The sequence below is a fragment of the Typopeltis vanoorti genome, chromosome 8, assembly GCF_054136105.1.
Source record: "Typopeltis vanoorti isolate ZY-2024b chromosome 8, IOZ_Tvanoo_1.0, whole genome shotgun sequence".
Lineage (NCBI taxonomy): Eukaryota > Metazoa > Arthropoda > Arachnida > Uropygi > Thelyphonidae > Typopeltis > Typopeltis vanoorti.
In genome coordinates, this window is record NC_143556.1 from 70,417,333 (window position 1) to 70,432,107 (window position 14,775).

The 14,775-nt window shown below is 35.9% G+C and overlaps 1 protein-coding gene across 1 annotated transcript in view; it reads left to right on the plus strand.

Annotated features, from left to right (window-relative positions):
* LOC150104082 (transient receptor potential cation channel subfamily M member-like 2) overlaps positions 1-14,775 on the plus strand; it is a 580,140-nt gene that overhangs the window by 536,389 nt on the left and 28,976 nt on the right. Inside the window, exon 28 of the mRNA XM_090396744.1 lies at positions 14,228-14,323. Coding sequence (XP_090252870.1) covers positions 14,228-14,323 — 96 coding nt within the window. The remainder of the gene's footprint in view (positions 1-14,227; positions 14,324-14,775) is intronic.

A 14,775-nucleotide genomic window follows, 5' to 3' on the forward strand; every position in this document is an offset into this window, starting at 1 on the left:
AAGAGACGCTGAAGCTAAGTGAAAAATATGGACTTAATTTCAACTTCAAAAAAACCATATGCCCATATCTAAATACCTGATATAAATATTAAGATCAGAGGAAATGCTTTAGATCAAGTAGAGAGTTATATATATTTGGGTCAACTAATTACAGAGAATGGAAAGTGTGATAAGGAAATATTAAGAAGAATAGAAATTGCTAGATCAACCTTCATTAGAATGAAAAACATACCTCAAGGGAAATTCACACAAAAACAAGAATTAGGCTGTCGAAATGCTACGTATGGTCAACAATGCTATATGGAGCAGAAACCTGGACAATATCAAAATATTATGAAAATAAACTAAAAGCCATTGAGATGTGGATCCTCAGAAGAATTCTTAGAGTCCCACGGACTGCCAAAAAAACTAATTTAGAAACATTAGAGATGATTGGAGAAGATTGTTGAATCTGTTCAAAACCATTAAGAAAAGGAAAAACCACCTACCTTGGTCACATACTAAAGCATGAATCCCTACAAAAAACACTTCTAGAAGGAATGGTGCAAGGAAAAAAGAAGAAGAGGAAGACAAAGAACAGATTGGATGGGAAATATTCAGGACTGGAACTTTTTGTCCTATGAAGAATGCAAAAAAGAAGCACAAAACCATACATGGTAGTCAACCTCCTGGAAGGAGATGTCTGACAAGACAACACCAGCAAACCCATAAACAGTACAAGGTTCAGGCAAGAAATATGACCAGCATGGCAAGGAAAGCAAAATCAGATTATGAGAAGAATCTAGTAGGCTAAAGGAAATCCCAAACAGTTCCTTCATTATGTGGCAAGTAAGAGGATGAATGACTACAGAAGATTAACCTTATAAGTGATGATGGTCACGAGGAGACAGAAGTGGATAAAACAGTTGGGTTACTGAGTGACTACTTTGCAAGGATATATCATCCTAGTGAGGTTACTGCTTTAACATATGTGACAGACACTAATATGTAAACAGAAGTGGATGAATTGGAGGTTCTTAGGATATTGCAGAATCTCAGTGTGAATATAGCTGTGGGATTAGATGGAATATCAGCTCAAATTTTGCGAGAATGTATGAGGGGAACTGGCAATGCCACTGACTAGGCTCTTTAATTTAAGTCTCAGCTCTGGTAGAGTTCCAAGGGAGTGGAAAGAGAGCAAAATAATTCCCTTGGGGTTTTGAGACTGCAGTAGTGAATTATTAATATATCAATCAGTACCTCAGGTGTAGTGGTAAAAGTACTGGAAAAATTGGTCAAAAGAGAATTCAAGAATGTGTGGATAAAAATATGATACCGTATGAGGGACAAAGGAAGAAGATAGCAATATGGCTTTGTGAAGAGTCAGTCATACCTTAGTAATTTCCTAACTTTTTATAATAGAGTAACAGCAGAGTTGGATAGAGGAAATGGCTACACGATGATTCTGCTGGATTTTGCAAAGACATTATTACAGAATACCACATGGAACCCTGTTAAGCAAATTAGAACAAATACGGATGAATATAATACTGGTGATGTGGATAAGAGGGTCACTGTTGGACAGATATCAAAAAATAGTATATGGAGGAGCAGAATCATGGCGAAAACAGGTTACTAGTGATGTGCCACAAGGTTCAGTGCTATGATCACTACTGTTTAATTTGTACATAAATGATATAGGAAATAACCTGAAAGGAAATATACAGTTGTTTGCTGATGATACGAAATCAGGTAGAGTAATAGTTAATCAAGGCAATGAGGAGAGCTTGTAGGATGATTTAAATAGGCTGTCAGTATGGGCGAAAGATAATGAGTATCAGTTTAATGTGGAGAAATGTAAAAGTATGCATTATGTGATGAATAGATAACATTGATGGAATTGTACTCCAGGAAATAAAAGAAGCTAAAGATTTAGGGGTGGTGGTAGACAGAGAGTTGAAGCTTAGAGGACATATTGCTAAAGTGGCTAAAGCTCATAAGATTACTTGGCTGTTGAAGAACACATTAACAAGTAGAGATAAGGAAGTTTTCAATTCTCTTTATAATTCCTTGATATGCTTACATCTAGATTACTGTGCTCAAGTCTGTTCCCCTGGGTTTCTTGGGGATGAGGAAGCAGTGGAGAGGATTCAGAGGCAAGGGACCAAGATAGTGAGTGGCGTGTGGAATGTTCTTTATGAGGCTAGATTGAAAGTGTGTGGATTGCAGAAGTCAATTGATAGGAGGAAAAGAGGAGATATGATAGAAACATCTTCTTCTTCCTTTCCAGGCTTATAGGCCAAGTGACCTGTTCCAGACTCAATTCCATCTTTTTAAGGGTCTTCCTTTGCATTGAGTACCTTTTTTTGTGGTAATTTAGAATTTGTTTAGGTATTCTGCTTCTATTCATTCTCAGTATGTATTCTTTCCATTTTTCTCTATAGCAAATAACTGTTTCATTTAGGGAGGTTGTAATTCCAAGTTTTTTTCTGATTTCGTTGCTTTTCATTTTGTCCATTATTGTGACTCCTTCAGCTCTGCACAGAAATTTCATTTCTGATGATTCAATTCTTCTTTCATCTGCTTTTTTTTATTGTCCATATCTCACTGCCATAAAGGTTGGTTGGTTTAGCTACTGTATTGTAGATTCTTATTCGTGTGTGTTTTTGTACATAATTGTTTAAAAATTTTATTTATAATGCCTGTTACTTTTAAAAAGTTTGATATCTTTGGTTCTATATCAGCTTCATTTTCATATGACATTCTGCAACCTAAATATTTGAATGTATTTACTTGCTCTATTATTTTGTTGTTTATTGCTATTTTGCTTCTTATTGAATTAGCACCTTTGAAGGCCATGACTTTTGTTTTGTCTGTTGATATTTACATACCATATGTTTTTATCAGATTATTTAGACTGCATAATGATTTTTGTAGTTCATCTTCATTGTTTCCAAGGGTTATTTGGTCATCAGCAAAAAGAGGAGTAGCTAATCTGGTGTTACGGTTTATCTTCAATCCTCCTTCATTAGTTATCTTCCATTCTTTTATGATTTTATCTATGTATATATTAAATAAAACCGGTGAGAGAGGGCAACTCTGACATACTCCTCTATTTATTGGTTTCCAGCTTGATGTTGAGTTATTGTACTCAACATCAAGCTGGAAATATAATATATATAAGGCTCTAAAGAGTTCGTTTGGTATTTCATATTCTTCTAGGATTTTCCATAGTTTTTCTCTGATAATTTTATCAAATGCTTTGGTGTAATCTATAAAAGCTATGTGTGTTTCTATGTTCATTTCTCTGTGTTTTTCAATTAATAATTTTAACGTAAATGCAGAGGCTATACAAGACCTGCCTTTTCTGAATCCATTTTGGGTCTACTATACGTTTAAGTTTATATGTTAAGATTTTTGCATATGCTTTATAACAGGTACTAAGTAAACTGATTCTACGATAATTGTTACAATCAAATTTGTGTCCTTTTTTTGTAGATGGAGGATAACTATTGCTTTGGTCTAATCTTGTGGCCATTTTCCTTCTTTCCAGGTCATGTTATAAAAGTTAAGTAACCTGAGTGAGAATTCAAGTCCTGCATATTTGATAAGTTCCAAGTTTATATCGTCTTCTCCTGGAGCCTTTCCTGTTTTGCTTTGGGTTAATGCTTCTGTTAATTCTTCTAGAGTGATATTTTCCAAGTTATCCGAGATGTTTACAAAGGGTTGTTTTCTGTTTTGAATGTTTTCATCATACCATAGATCTTGGTAGTAATTTTGCCATGTTTCTATTTTAATGGTATTAATGTCTGCTTTTTCTCTAGTTTCATTGCTTAGATCTTTGAGGATTTTATATGCATTAGGTCTTTGGAGCATACAGTCTCTCTCTAATTTTGTTACAAAATTGTTGCATCTGTTTCTGTTTATTCTCCTGCATGCTGCTTTTGCTATTGCTTTTCTTTTCTGCTGTATTCGATTTTTGATTCTATTGTTTTTAGGTTGAGCCTGTTTTTATATGCTTTTTTCTTCTCTTCAATAATGCATTTAATTTCATCATCCTGGTCCCTAAGGCCTCTTTTTCTTTTCCACTTTTTCTTTGTTCCTAAACTTTTTTTTGCAGCTTTTGTCATTATGGTTTTTAGATTTGACCATTCTTCTTCTATGTTCTGATTTCGTTTTATACTTGTCATCCAGTTCTTTATTCTTTTTTGGTACAAATCTTTAATACTATTGTCGTCCAAAAGTCTAACTTTGAAGGATTCAAAATTTCTATTTTCCTTGTGCTTTTTTGTTGTTTTCCATCTTGATTCCCATTTTATTTTTTCAATTACAAGGTAATGATCTGATTCTATTTCAGATCCTCTATACTCTTGTATCTATTATCATTTCTGACATTTTGATATTGCTGATTATATAATCAATAATGCTTCTTGTGTCTCTTGCTTCCCAGGTGTATCTGTGGATGTCTTTATGTTTTAAGAAGTTGCAGGAGAAATGTTTCAGCACTTGGCTAGAAGGAACAGAACAAGGGGATCATCCCTGGAAGTTGAATAAAGATGTGATTAGTAGGGGTGTGTGGACGACTAGATTTTCTGCTTGGAGAGTTGTGAATTAGTGGAATGGGTTGCCAGAGTTAGTTGTGAGTGAGATCTCATTATACATTTTACAGGAATGTCCTGAAGAATTAATTGTGTTCTTGACTTTTTGTTTAATGAATGTCTCAAAGCTATAAGAGCTACATAAAAAAGGAAGTATCAAAATATAGGCTAGTATACATTTTTGTAATAGCAGTAAGGGACAGGAAAAGCTTGATTTATAATATAAGAATGGCTGGATTCTTTATAACTTAGCATGGTATTTTAAATTACATTTCATAATAAAGTGACAGCAGCAGTAGTTGATAAAAAAAACGGCACCTAAATGTTGCTGGGTTTAGTAGAGGCCTTTGACAGACTTTTGTTATTTATTTATTTTTATATTACAGAGACCTACAAACAAATAAATGGTGTGTGTGTGTGTGTGAGAGAGAAAGAGAGTCCATAAAAGATGTCATTAATCAGCCAAACTGCCCTTTTCTGAATAGCATAAAGAACTTATTTGGAGGTCTTAAGTGTACTACCCCAAACACAGGAGCAGTATTCTAAGGCTTGTCAGATTTTGGATTTATAGAGAGTAAGTAACTGGTCAGAAGAGAAGTACCGTTTTGAGTGGGAAAAGATTCCAAGTTTTTGGAAGCTGATGGTGATCTGATTATACTAAAATTAAAGATACCAAGAAATTATATACTTAGTTTAATCCTTTATCCAAGTGTAAGCAGACAAAGTTAGCCAGTAAAGGTTGGTTGATTGGTAGAGCCTCTGCTACTAATGCCTCAGTTAAGTAAGTTTGAGCGCGGTTAGTAGTTGGAAGGGGACAAATCGTTCGATTCTGTTGGCACACTCTCCCTCGATGAGTCTTTGGACTCCCTGGAGGTGTCAAATAATAATAATAATAATAATAATAAAAGTTTCCACCTTAAATATAATCAGAACAGGGTAACTCGTATATAGAAGCTAATGACTTCACATCACTTGCCTTAGTATCCCATAATGCAAAGCACATATCTTTACAGGTATATAATGCTATGCATTAAGGGAAGGGTCACTACCCAGACCGGTTCCCCTGTTTAAATGCAGGGTTGCCTCTCCAAAAACTTGTGTGATCACTCAGTAACGAACGACCTGAGTGATCATTTAACTCATCGGTGGCTTCTTTTCAGTGACAGGCTTCCCTACCACCAAGCAGAACTGCTCATATTCCAGACAAAGCATCAGCCAAGGAAGCCCTAATACAGGTTACCCCAACAGACCCAAATCCCTGGATTCTCAAAAAAGCTCCCTAAGGCAAAAACCTTAAGAGAACAAAAACTCTGCTTCCCTCAGAATCAAATCACCAACCAGTTTCGACCTTTGTTGAAGTCTCATCATGGGAGCCAGACCCAGAGGTGATACTAAGGTTGAAGTAATGCAGAAGTCATGTTTTCATATACTAGTTGCCAAAAGGTGTTGCACCTTATTATTAAAAAAAAATACTCTGTATTAGAGATAGTTGTTGGAAGTTTTTCCACTTGGTTATACTATAAATTAAAGATACCAAGAAATTATATATTTAATAGTTATATTTCAGACACAAACTTTGCTTACACTTGGATAAAGGATTAAACCAAGTAAATAATTTCTTGGTATCTGTAATTTATAGTATAACCAAGTGGGAAAACTTCCAATGATTATACTAGGATATACTCGGAAAGGTTTGAAGTAAGAGTCAGTCCAAATAGAGTGATTTAGTCGTGACTGTTGGGATGAGCATTATCAGAAGTAAATGGAGAAGATATGAAGTCTTTTTTGTGAGAAACCAAGCAAAACTGTGTTTTGGAAGAATTGAAGTTGACCAGGTTGTTTTCACTAATCAAGGACATTATGAAGAGCATTGTTCAGTGCACTTATTGCAGATGATCTTGAAGTTAAAAAATTAAAGATGTAAAGAAATTATATTCTTCATTTAATCTTTTATCCAAGTTTAAGTGAACAAACATTTGCATGAAGTATCTTCAAGACTGGGTTACCTGAATATAGAGGGTAATACTTGACATCAATTGCCTTAGTATCCAAAGCAATTTGATGGCTTCATAATGGGAAAAAAAAAAAAAAAAAATTCCAGGGGAGTTTAGTTTTTTTTGTTTTGTTTTGTTTTTTGCCTACTTAAATAGCAGATTTCAATCTATCATACCTCTCCTTGAACCCATTAACAGACAAAGCACTCACAACTAACTTTGGTAACCCATTCCACTCATTCACAACTCTCTAAGCAAAAAATCTAGTCATCCTCACACCCCTACTAACCACATCTTTATTCAACTTCCAGGTATGACCGCCTTGTTCTGTTTCTTCTAGCCAAGTGTTGAAACATTTCCCCTGCATCTATCCTATAAAATCCTTTAAATGATTTAAATGTTTCTATCATATCCCCTCTTTTCCTCCTATCAACTGACTTCTGCAATCCACACACCTTCAATCTATCCTCATAAGGAATATTCCTACTTGCCTCTGAACTCTTTCCGCCGCTTTCTCATCCCCAAGAAATCCAGTCGACCAGATGTGAGCATATCAAGGTCTTATAAAGTGGAATAACAACTTCCTCATCTCTACTTGTTAATGTGTTCTTCACAAAATAATTAACTTTACATTTCTCCACATTAAACTGACACCCATTATCTTTTGCCCATACTGACAGCCTATTTAAATCATCCTACAAGCTCTCCTCATTGCCTTGATTAACTGTTACTCTACCTGATTTCGTATCATCAGCAAACAACTGTATATTTCCTTTCAGGTTATTTCCTATATCATTTATGTACAAATTAAACAGTAGTGATCACATCACTGAACCTTGTGGCACATCACTAGTAACCTGTTTTCGCCATGATTCTGCTCCTCCATATACTATTTTTTGATATCTGTCCAACAGTGACCCTCTTATCCACATCACCAGTATTATATTCATCCGTATTTGTTCTAATTTGCTTAACAGGGTTCCATGTGGTATTCTGTAATAATGTCTTTGCAAAATCCAGCAGAATCATCGTGTAGCCATTTCCTCTATCCAACTCTGCTGTTACTCTATTATAAAAAGTTAGGAAATTACTAAGGCACGACTGACCCTTCACAAAGCCATATTGCTATCTTCTTCCTTTGTCCCTCATACAGTATCATATTTTTATCCACACATTCTTAAATTCTCTTTTTGACCAATTTTTCCAGTACTTTTACCACTATGCCTGAGATACTGATTGGTATATTGATAATTTACTACTGCAGTCTTAAAACCCTCCCCTTATCAAGGGAATTATTTTGCTCTCTTTTCACTCCCTTGGAACTACCAGAGGTGAGACTTAAATTAAAGAGCCTATTCAGTGGCATTGCCAGTTCCCCTCATACATTCTCGCAAAACTTGAGCTGATATTCCATCTAATCCCACAGCTATATTCACATTGAGATTCTGCAATATCCTAAGAACCTCCAATTCATCCACTTCTGTTTACATATTAGTGTCTGTCACATATGTTAAAGCAGTAACCTCACTAGGATGATATATCCTTGCAAAGTAGTCACTCAGTAACCCAACTGTTTTATCCACTTCTGTCTCCTCGTGACCATCATCACTTATAAGGTTAATCTTCTGTAGTCATTCATCCTCTTACTTGCCACATAATGAAGGAACTGTTTGGGATTTCCTTTAGCCTACTAGATTCTACTCATAATCTGATTTTGATTTCTTGCCTGAACCTTGTACTGTTTATGGGTTTGCTGGTCACCTTTCTTTTTATATACCTTCCACAGAATTTTCTTCTTCTGCAGCTCACAATTAATGATATTAGTCATCCATCTAACGCCTACCTGATTAACTCTCCTTACCTTAGGTACACAATTTAATAGTGCTTCCATTAGATGACACTTAACTATCTCCCATGCACTACTAACATTCTTACCCAGCAATGTTTTATGTCATTACACAGATTTAACATTCTTCCTAAGCTTGTCATAATCATATTCCTCGATCAGGATCGTCTTCATTTAATTCCATGTAATAGTCTTGGGATGTAAACTTTCCATTTAGCTTTAAGAATGCATCGTATGCTTGCACTGCTAACTCCTGTCTCATGTGCACATTGTATGGCAGACTTCTGTGGCGAGCATGTAAACTGTTTCAACACCATAGCTGAGGAAGCAGGACTAGTTGCTCTGCGAGCCTTCCTGGATCTTCCCTTCTGCACATTACACATGGTACCATGAGTCTCATAATTATCATGAATACATGCAGTTGTCAGGCATGTTGTAGATTGTGTTGCAAACTCTTGTCTCCATTGTCATTGAACTTCAACAACATTCTCAAATTTGAAATACCACTTTAAAATGGTCTTGTGTTCCTTTTATGACAATCGTGCCTTTGCCATTTTGTTTGACTGTCCTACTGGTCATGTGTTGATGTTAGTATTCATGTGAGTAACGACATTTTTTGAGAGATCATACTATACATTGCTACCATAATTCGATCCAACTTCGAAAAAAGTCCATAGATGTGTTAAAGTGTGTATATACATTTTTTTTGACATACTCTGTATTTCTCATGTTTTACAGTTTCCAAAGTCAAGACCATATGGTGACTTTTACCAATCGTAGGCAATGTGGTCACCTTGGTTATGGAACACTCTTCTGATCCTATGACCAGGTCCAATACTCTCACATTCCTAGTCCCCTCCATCACATGCTGTCTCAAGGAATTATCTCTTAGTTGGTGTATAATTCCATTTCTTTCCTGATGTGTGATCTTTCTTCCTCCCAGTCTATATCTCCATAGTTGAAGTCCTCCATAATAATCACTCAGCTTGTACTCATTGTTCTAATTTGGCAATGCATGTATTCCAGCTCATCCATGTAATTCCCTGGCCTACAGCAACAACCAACTGTATATTTTGTTCTTACTAGCCTTAATCTCACACCAAATTGCTTCAAATGAACAGCCTCCCTGTCTCCTGTTCTTTTTGGTTGCAATTCATCTGCTATCATCAATAGTACCCCCCCCAATCCTAATCTTCTCTATCTTCCCTGAAAATACTAAACCTTCATATTTAATCCCTATAACTACATCATCTGCTGTTAGCCAAGTCTCACTAATGCCTATAACTTTTGGCAAGGTTGCACTAACCAATGCCAAAAACTCCTCCCTTTAGTTTCCTCCCACCTTTGCTGAATTGACTACCCTATTCAATATTTTTGCTTGAGAGACTAGATTCCTCACTTGGTCATTCTCACACTCACTCACTTCATGGATGCCTTCACACAAACTCACTTGCTTCCCTCCTAATTGCTTGCATTTCCCTGAATTTGCACTTCTGCATGCTCGGTGAAGAAAGCTCTCTTCGGCTATCTAACACCAAAACCATTAAGATGCAGTCCATCAGCATTGTACAAATCCTTCTTTCTGTTAAACAGAGACCACAGATCCACAAATTCTACATCATTCCTTTTTCACAGTCTATGTATAGATTCATTATCTATCAATGCCCTCCTCCTCAGTTTTGCCTCTTCTAACAACTCTTTTACATCCTCCCTCATAGCATACTTCTCGCTTCTCAAATCATTTGTACCAACTAAGGCAATCATATCCTTCAACTTACCTTTTTTGCATCCAGATGATGTGGCTAATATCATGAATTTTTGCCCCAGGAAGCACTGTTTTGTCATACTTTCGTTAAGTACTCCTCTGATCATTGAATGGCCATACATAATTTTCTCCTTAACTTGTTTTTCTTGTTTGTTCGGTTGGTCTTTATTATCCTTTTAGATCACCTGCTTCTTTCTTTTTTCATGTCTGCTTAACTCTTGCCTCTTCTGCAATTTTTCAATTTCCCACTTTGTTCTATGAAGAATAACATTAAGCTCGCTAGTTATTTATTGATATGCATTTCGTTCTCCTCTGTTTCCATGGCTGCACGTTTCACATTAATAACATCATTTCCCATCTTATCATTGGTATTTTTTGCATTCTCATCACCTAATAGACAGTCACTTTTAAAACACTGAATACATTTTCTCTCTCCAGTTTCAATTTCCTTCCATATATTCTTTAATTTTTTGACAAATACATTTCACATATACTGCACTAAATAATATCCTAAAAATCAAATCAACGAACATTGTGGTCTTTGCTGCCATTGTTCATGGCATTGGTGTCAAGCCGACAAATCAATAAAAATATTAAAAACTTTAAAAACATGATAATTTACACTAATACACTATAATACCTTAATTTTCTGAGGAAAATTAAGGTATTATAGAAAAAACACAGTAAAACAAATAACAATCACTAATTTGACACGAGCACTAATTACACGACTACTCACAATATAACTTCAAACCAAGCAGTTATTATTATTAACATGTGACCTCTGTGAAGTCAGGACTAATCACATGATGTACACTGTCACATAAAGCTCATCCAACTGTGCCTTAAACTGATTCAGTGTGTCTACATTCACAACACACTCAGGCATCACATTCCACTCACCAACCACACTCCATGCAAAGAACCTTTACTCACTCCTCTGCTCACACCTTTCTTATACAGTTTCCAGGGATGGCTCATGTTCTACCCTATCCCTCTCTCATTCTATGAAAAATTGCTTCAATCTGATAATAACCCCCCCCCCGAATAACTTATATCTCTTTATCATATCCCTCCCCCCTCCTCCTATTCACAAGGCTTTGCAGTTTACATTCTTTTAGTCTGTCTCATACTGTGCATTCCAAAGACCACTGACCACCTTTGTGAATCTTCTCTGGACTCTTTCTAACATATCCTCATCACCATGAAAATTTAGTGACCATATCTGTACACAATAATCTGTGAGGCCTTATACAATGGAATTATTGTATAAGGCCTCATGCAATGTGGCCCCTGAATTTCAGGTCCTTGTCCACCACCACCACTCTCAGATCTCTCATCTCCTCTACGTCCTTTAAAGTTTTCCCAAGTGTATACTTTGCATCTCATCTTACGAAATTTCAAAACCTTGCAACATTGAACTGTTCCACTTACCTGCCCATTCATACAATCTATTCAAGTCCTGTAAAGCCATATCATCTACTTGACTCTGCATTGCTCCCATCAGTTTTGCATCATCTGCAAACAACCATATAACCAGTTAAACCCATCCCAGTATCATCAATATACAAATTGAACAACAATGGCTCCTCTGCAGTCCTAGTGAATGACCTCTCCTTCAGGACACTGCACCTCCATATAAAACTTTTTGATACTTATATGACAGCCAGTCTGTCATATAAATATCAAACCTGATAATAATATACCCAATTCACCTCACTAGTTTGTTATCAAATCCCATTTCTTTCAGTTTAGTTAACAGTTTGTCGTGTGGCAGTCCATCAAAAGCTTTTGCAAAATTTAAGTATACCACTGTATACGCATCTCCCTTGTCCAAGATATTTGTCACCTTATTACTTAGTACATAAATAAGTTAGTAAACTATGATCTCCCTTTAACAAACCCATGCTAACAAGCACAGAAAATACTGCTGATTTCAACCCATTTCTCTATCCTAGTTTTCACCAATCTCTCTCTCCAGTATCTTAACCACAATTCCTTATACTCTTTCCTTTACTTCCTTTCCATAATCTCTCTACTTTTTTTTTTTTTGCTTCACTTCATTTTGTCATTGATTTCACACCTACTCTCTTTATTCTTCTCACTTTAGATATGTATTCTGCCATAGTCTTCTTTTAATGTTTTCTTAACTAACTTCCAAGTAGAAATGATTTCTTCTTTCAAATTCTCAGATTTTATTTATTTGATGTGTATAGAGAAAATAATAGAGCGTACAAGGCACAGTTCTTGACAACCAATCAACATAAGTTCTGTATAAAGAAAGAAAACTTAGTAGTACTTTTGTTTTGTTTCAGAAGTAAGTGAGTGAGGGAGAAGCTTATTTTTTTCAACAAAGGAAAGATATTAGTAGATTGCATGTAATTTCTGTGTGCATTTCATATACTGCAGTTTTCTTAGTGTGTATTGAAAACATCTTAGTTGAATTATGAACTAATAATTACTGTTCTCCAGATTGAATCTTCTATATTCCCACATTATTAAATTGCTGTTTTTGTTTAGACATATAACAACATCTGCAGTTAGCCTTTTTTTATTTGTTAGGACATACAGAGAGAGTACAGAAGAGATGTGAAAAGGATTCTATGTCTTTTATAGTAGCTTTTCTTTGGCAAGTCCAGGATTAGAATCCATTTTAGATTAAAGGAATCTTTTAAAGGACTTTTTCAATTAAAGATGAGTTAGCTGATCTCTTATGGAGATGGTAGGATTTTTTATACTTAAGACAAACTGACCGGAGAACACACACACACAGAGCAAACTACACAGATGAATCAGTTTTCTAATCATAGTATTATTTAACTTTATATAAAGCCATGGACATGATATACAGGGTTCCACAAATGTTTACCCTGATTATAATATATTATAACTCTTCAGTGCGCAACATATAGAAAAAAAAGTCAATGAACAACTTCAACATGTGCACCACTGGTAACACGTAAAATATCCAAGCGGTAATCAATAACACGCCATGGGATTTGGACCAGCTCTGCCAATCCAGCGATTTGGGAATTGTGATTGTGAACATCATGAGACCAATGAGAGAAGGGGGGGGGGGGGGGATTCCATCCTGTTGAAAGATAACATTTGGTTGCATCTCCTATAGCTGGGTAATGGCATAATTATTGAGCATGTCTAAGTACACATTTCCATTAATTTTTCAAGAAAGAAGAAAGGGCCAATCACTCGATCATGCATTAGTCCACACCACACATTGAGTTTTGGACTAGCTTGAATGTGTTCTCTTATGGCATGTGGGTTTTCAGATCTCCAGATCCTTACATTGTATCTGTTGACTACTCCACTCATGTGAAATGTTGCCTCATCAAAGAAACAAACATGCTGCAAAAAAAATCATTATCTTCATTGATGCAGTTCAAAATGAGGTTAGCAAATTCTTCACGCCTTGGACGATCTCCTAGCTTTATCTCCTGGACAATTTGGACTTTGTACACAAACAATTACAAACATTTGTGTACCACTTTGTGGACTGTACTCTTTGGCATTTGAAGTTCTAGTGAAGCTCTTCTGATTGACTTCTGCGGTGACCAGGTGAAGGCAGTTTGAACTGCCTCAACTGTCTCCTTGGAAACCGATGGTCTGCCACTGCTTGTACCCTTATGAACTGAACCTGTTTCTAAAAACTTTGTCTTCCATGACTTAATGAGCTTGACATCAGGTGGTTCTTTCCATACTGTGCCCTAAACATTTGCTGCACTGTAACTGGAGATTTTGTTTCTGCTAGCCACAGAACACATCGGGCTTTTTCCTGTACCGAAGCCATTTTTAAAGAAAATCAGTAGCAGCGCTCCTGGTGGCAAAAGCAGTATACTGAAGATATCAGTATGGAAACTTTATGAGTGCCCAAGTTTACCTGCAACAAAATTTATTCAGGTTAGTTTCATTGTTAAAATATTATAGCCAGTTGAAATCAGGGTAATCATTTGTGGACACCCTGTATTTGGACATGATAGGCCATTCAGTATGTTAAGAACCTTCACTGCTAAATTATATTTCATTTCAGGGATTTACTCCAGGAGAACATAAGTTTGAAATAGTCCAAGGACTCTTTAAATCACAAGAGGCAAGTACTTGGAAAAGTGAAAATGATATGCTTCAGGTAAGTTATATTTGTTTAATTTATAAAATAATAATAATAATAAATTAATACTGGTAACAGTTTGACTAATTTTTTACATTCTTTTATTATTTTTATTATTATTATTTGACACCTCCAGGGAGTCCGAAAGCTCATCGAGGGAGAGCACCTGCTCTACAGCTGCATCTCCACCACTCAATCCACCAACTGACTACAACCACACTAACGCCATCTACTGCCAACCACCATCAGTTTTTTGAGAGACAATCACAACATCCATGCTCGTGCCGGGATTCGAACCTGCAGCCTTTTGGTTGGAGAGCGGATAAGCTAACCACTCGGCCAACTAGGCCAGCAAAGCAAAGGAGTTGATGGTTTTATACTCATAAATATAATCGATTTGTCTTTTTGTAAGTCAATCCTTATTTGGATGAGAAATTTAAATACAATCTTCTGAAAGAATATATTAAAAT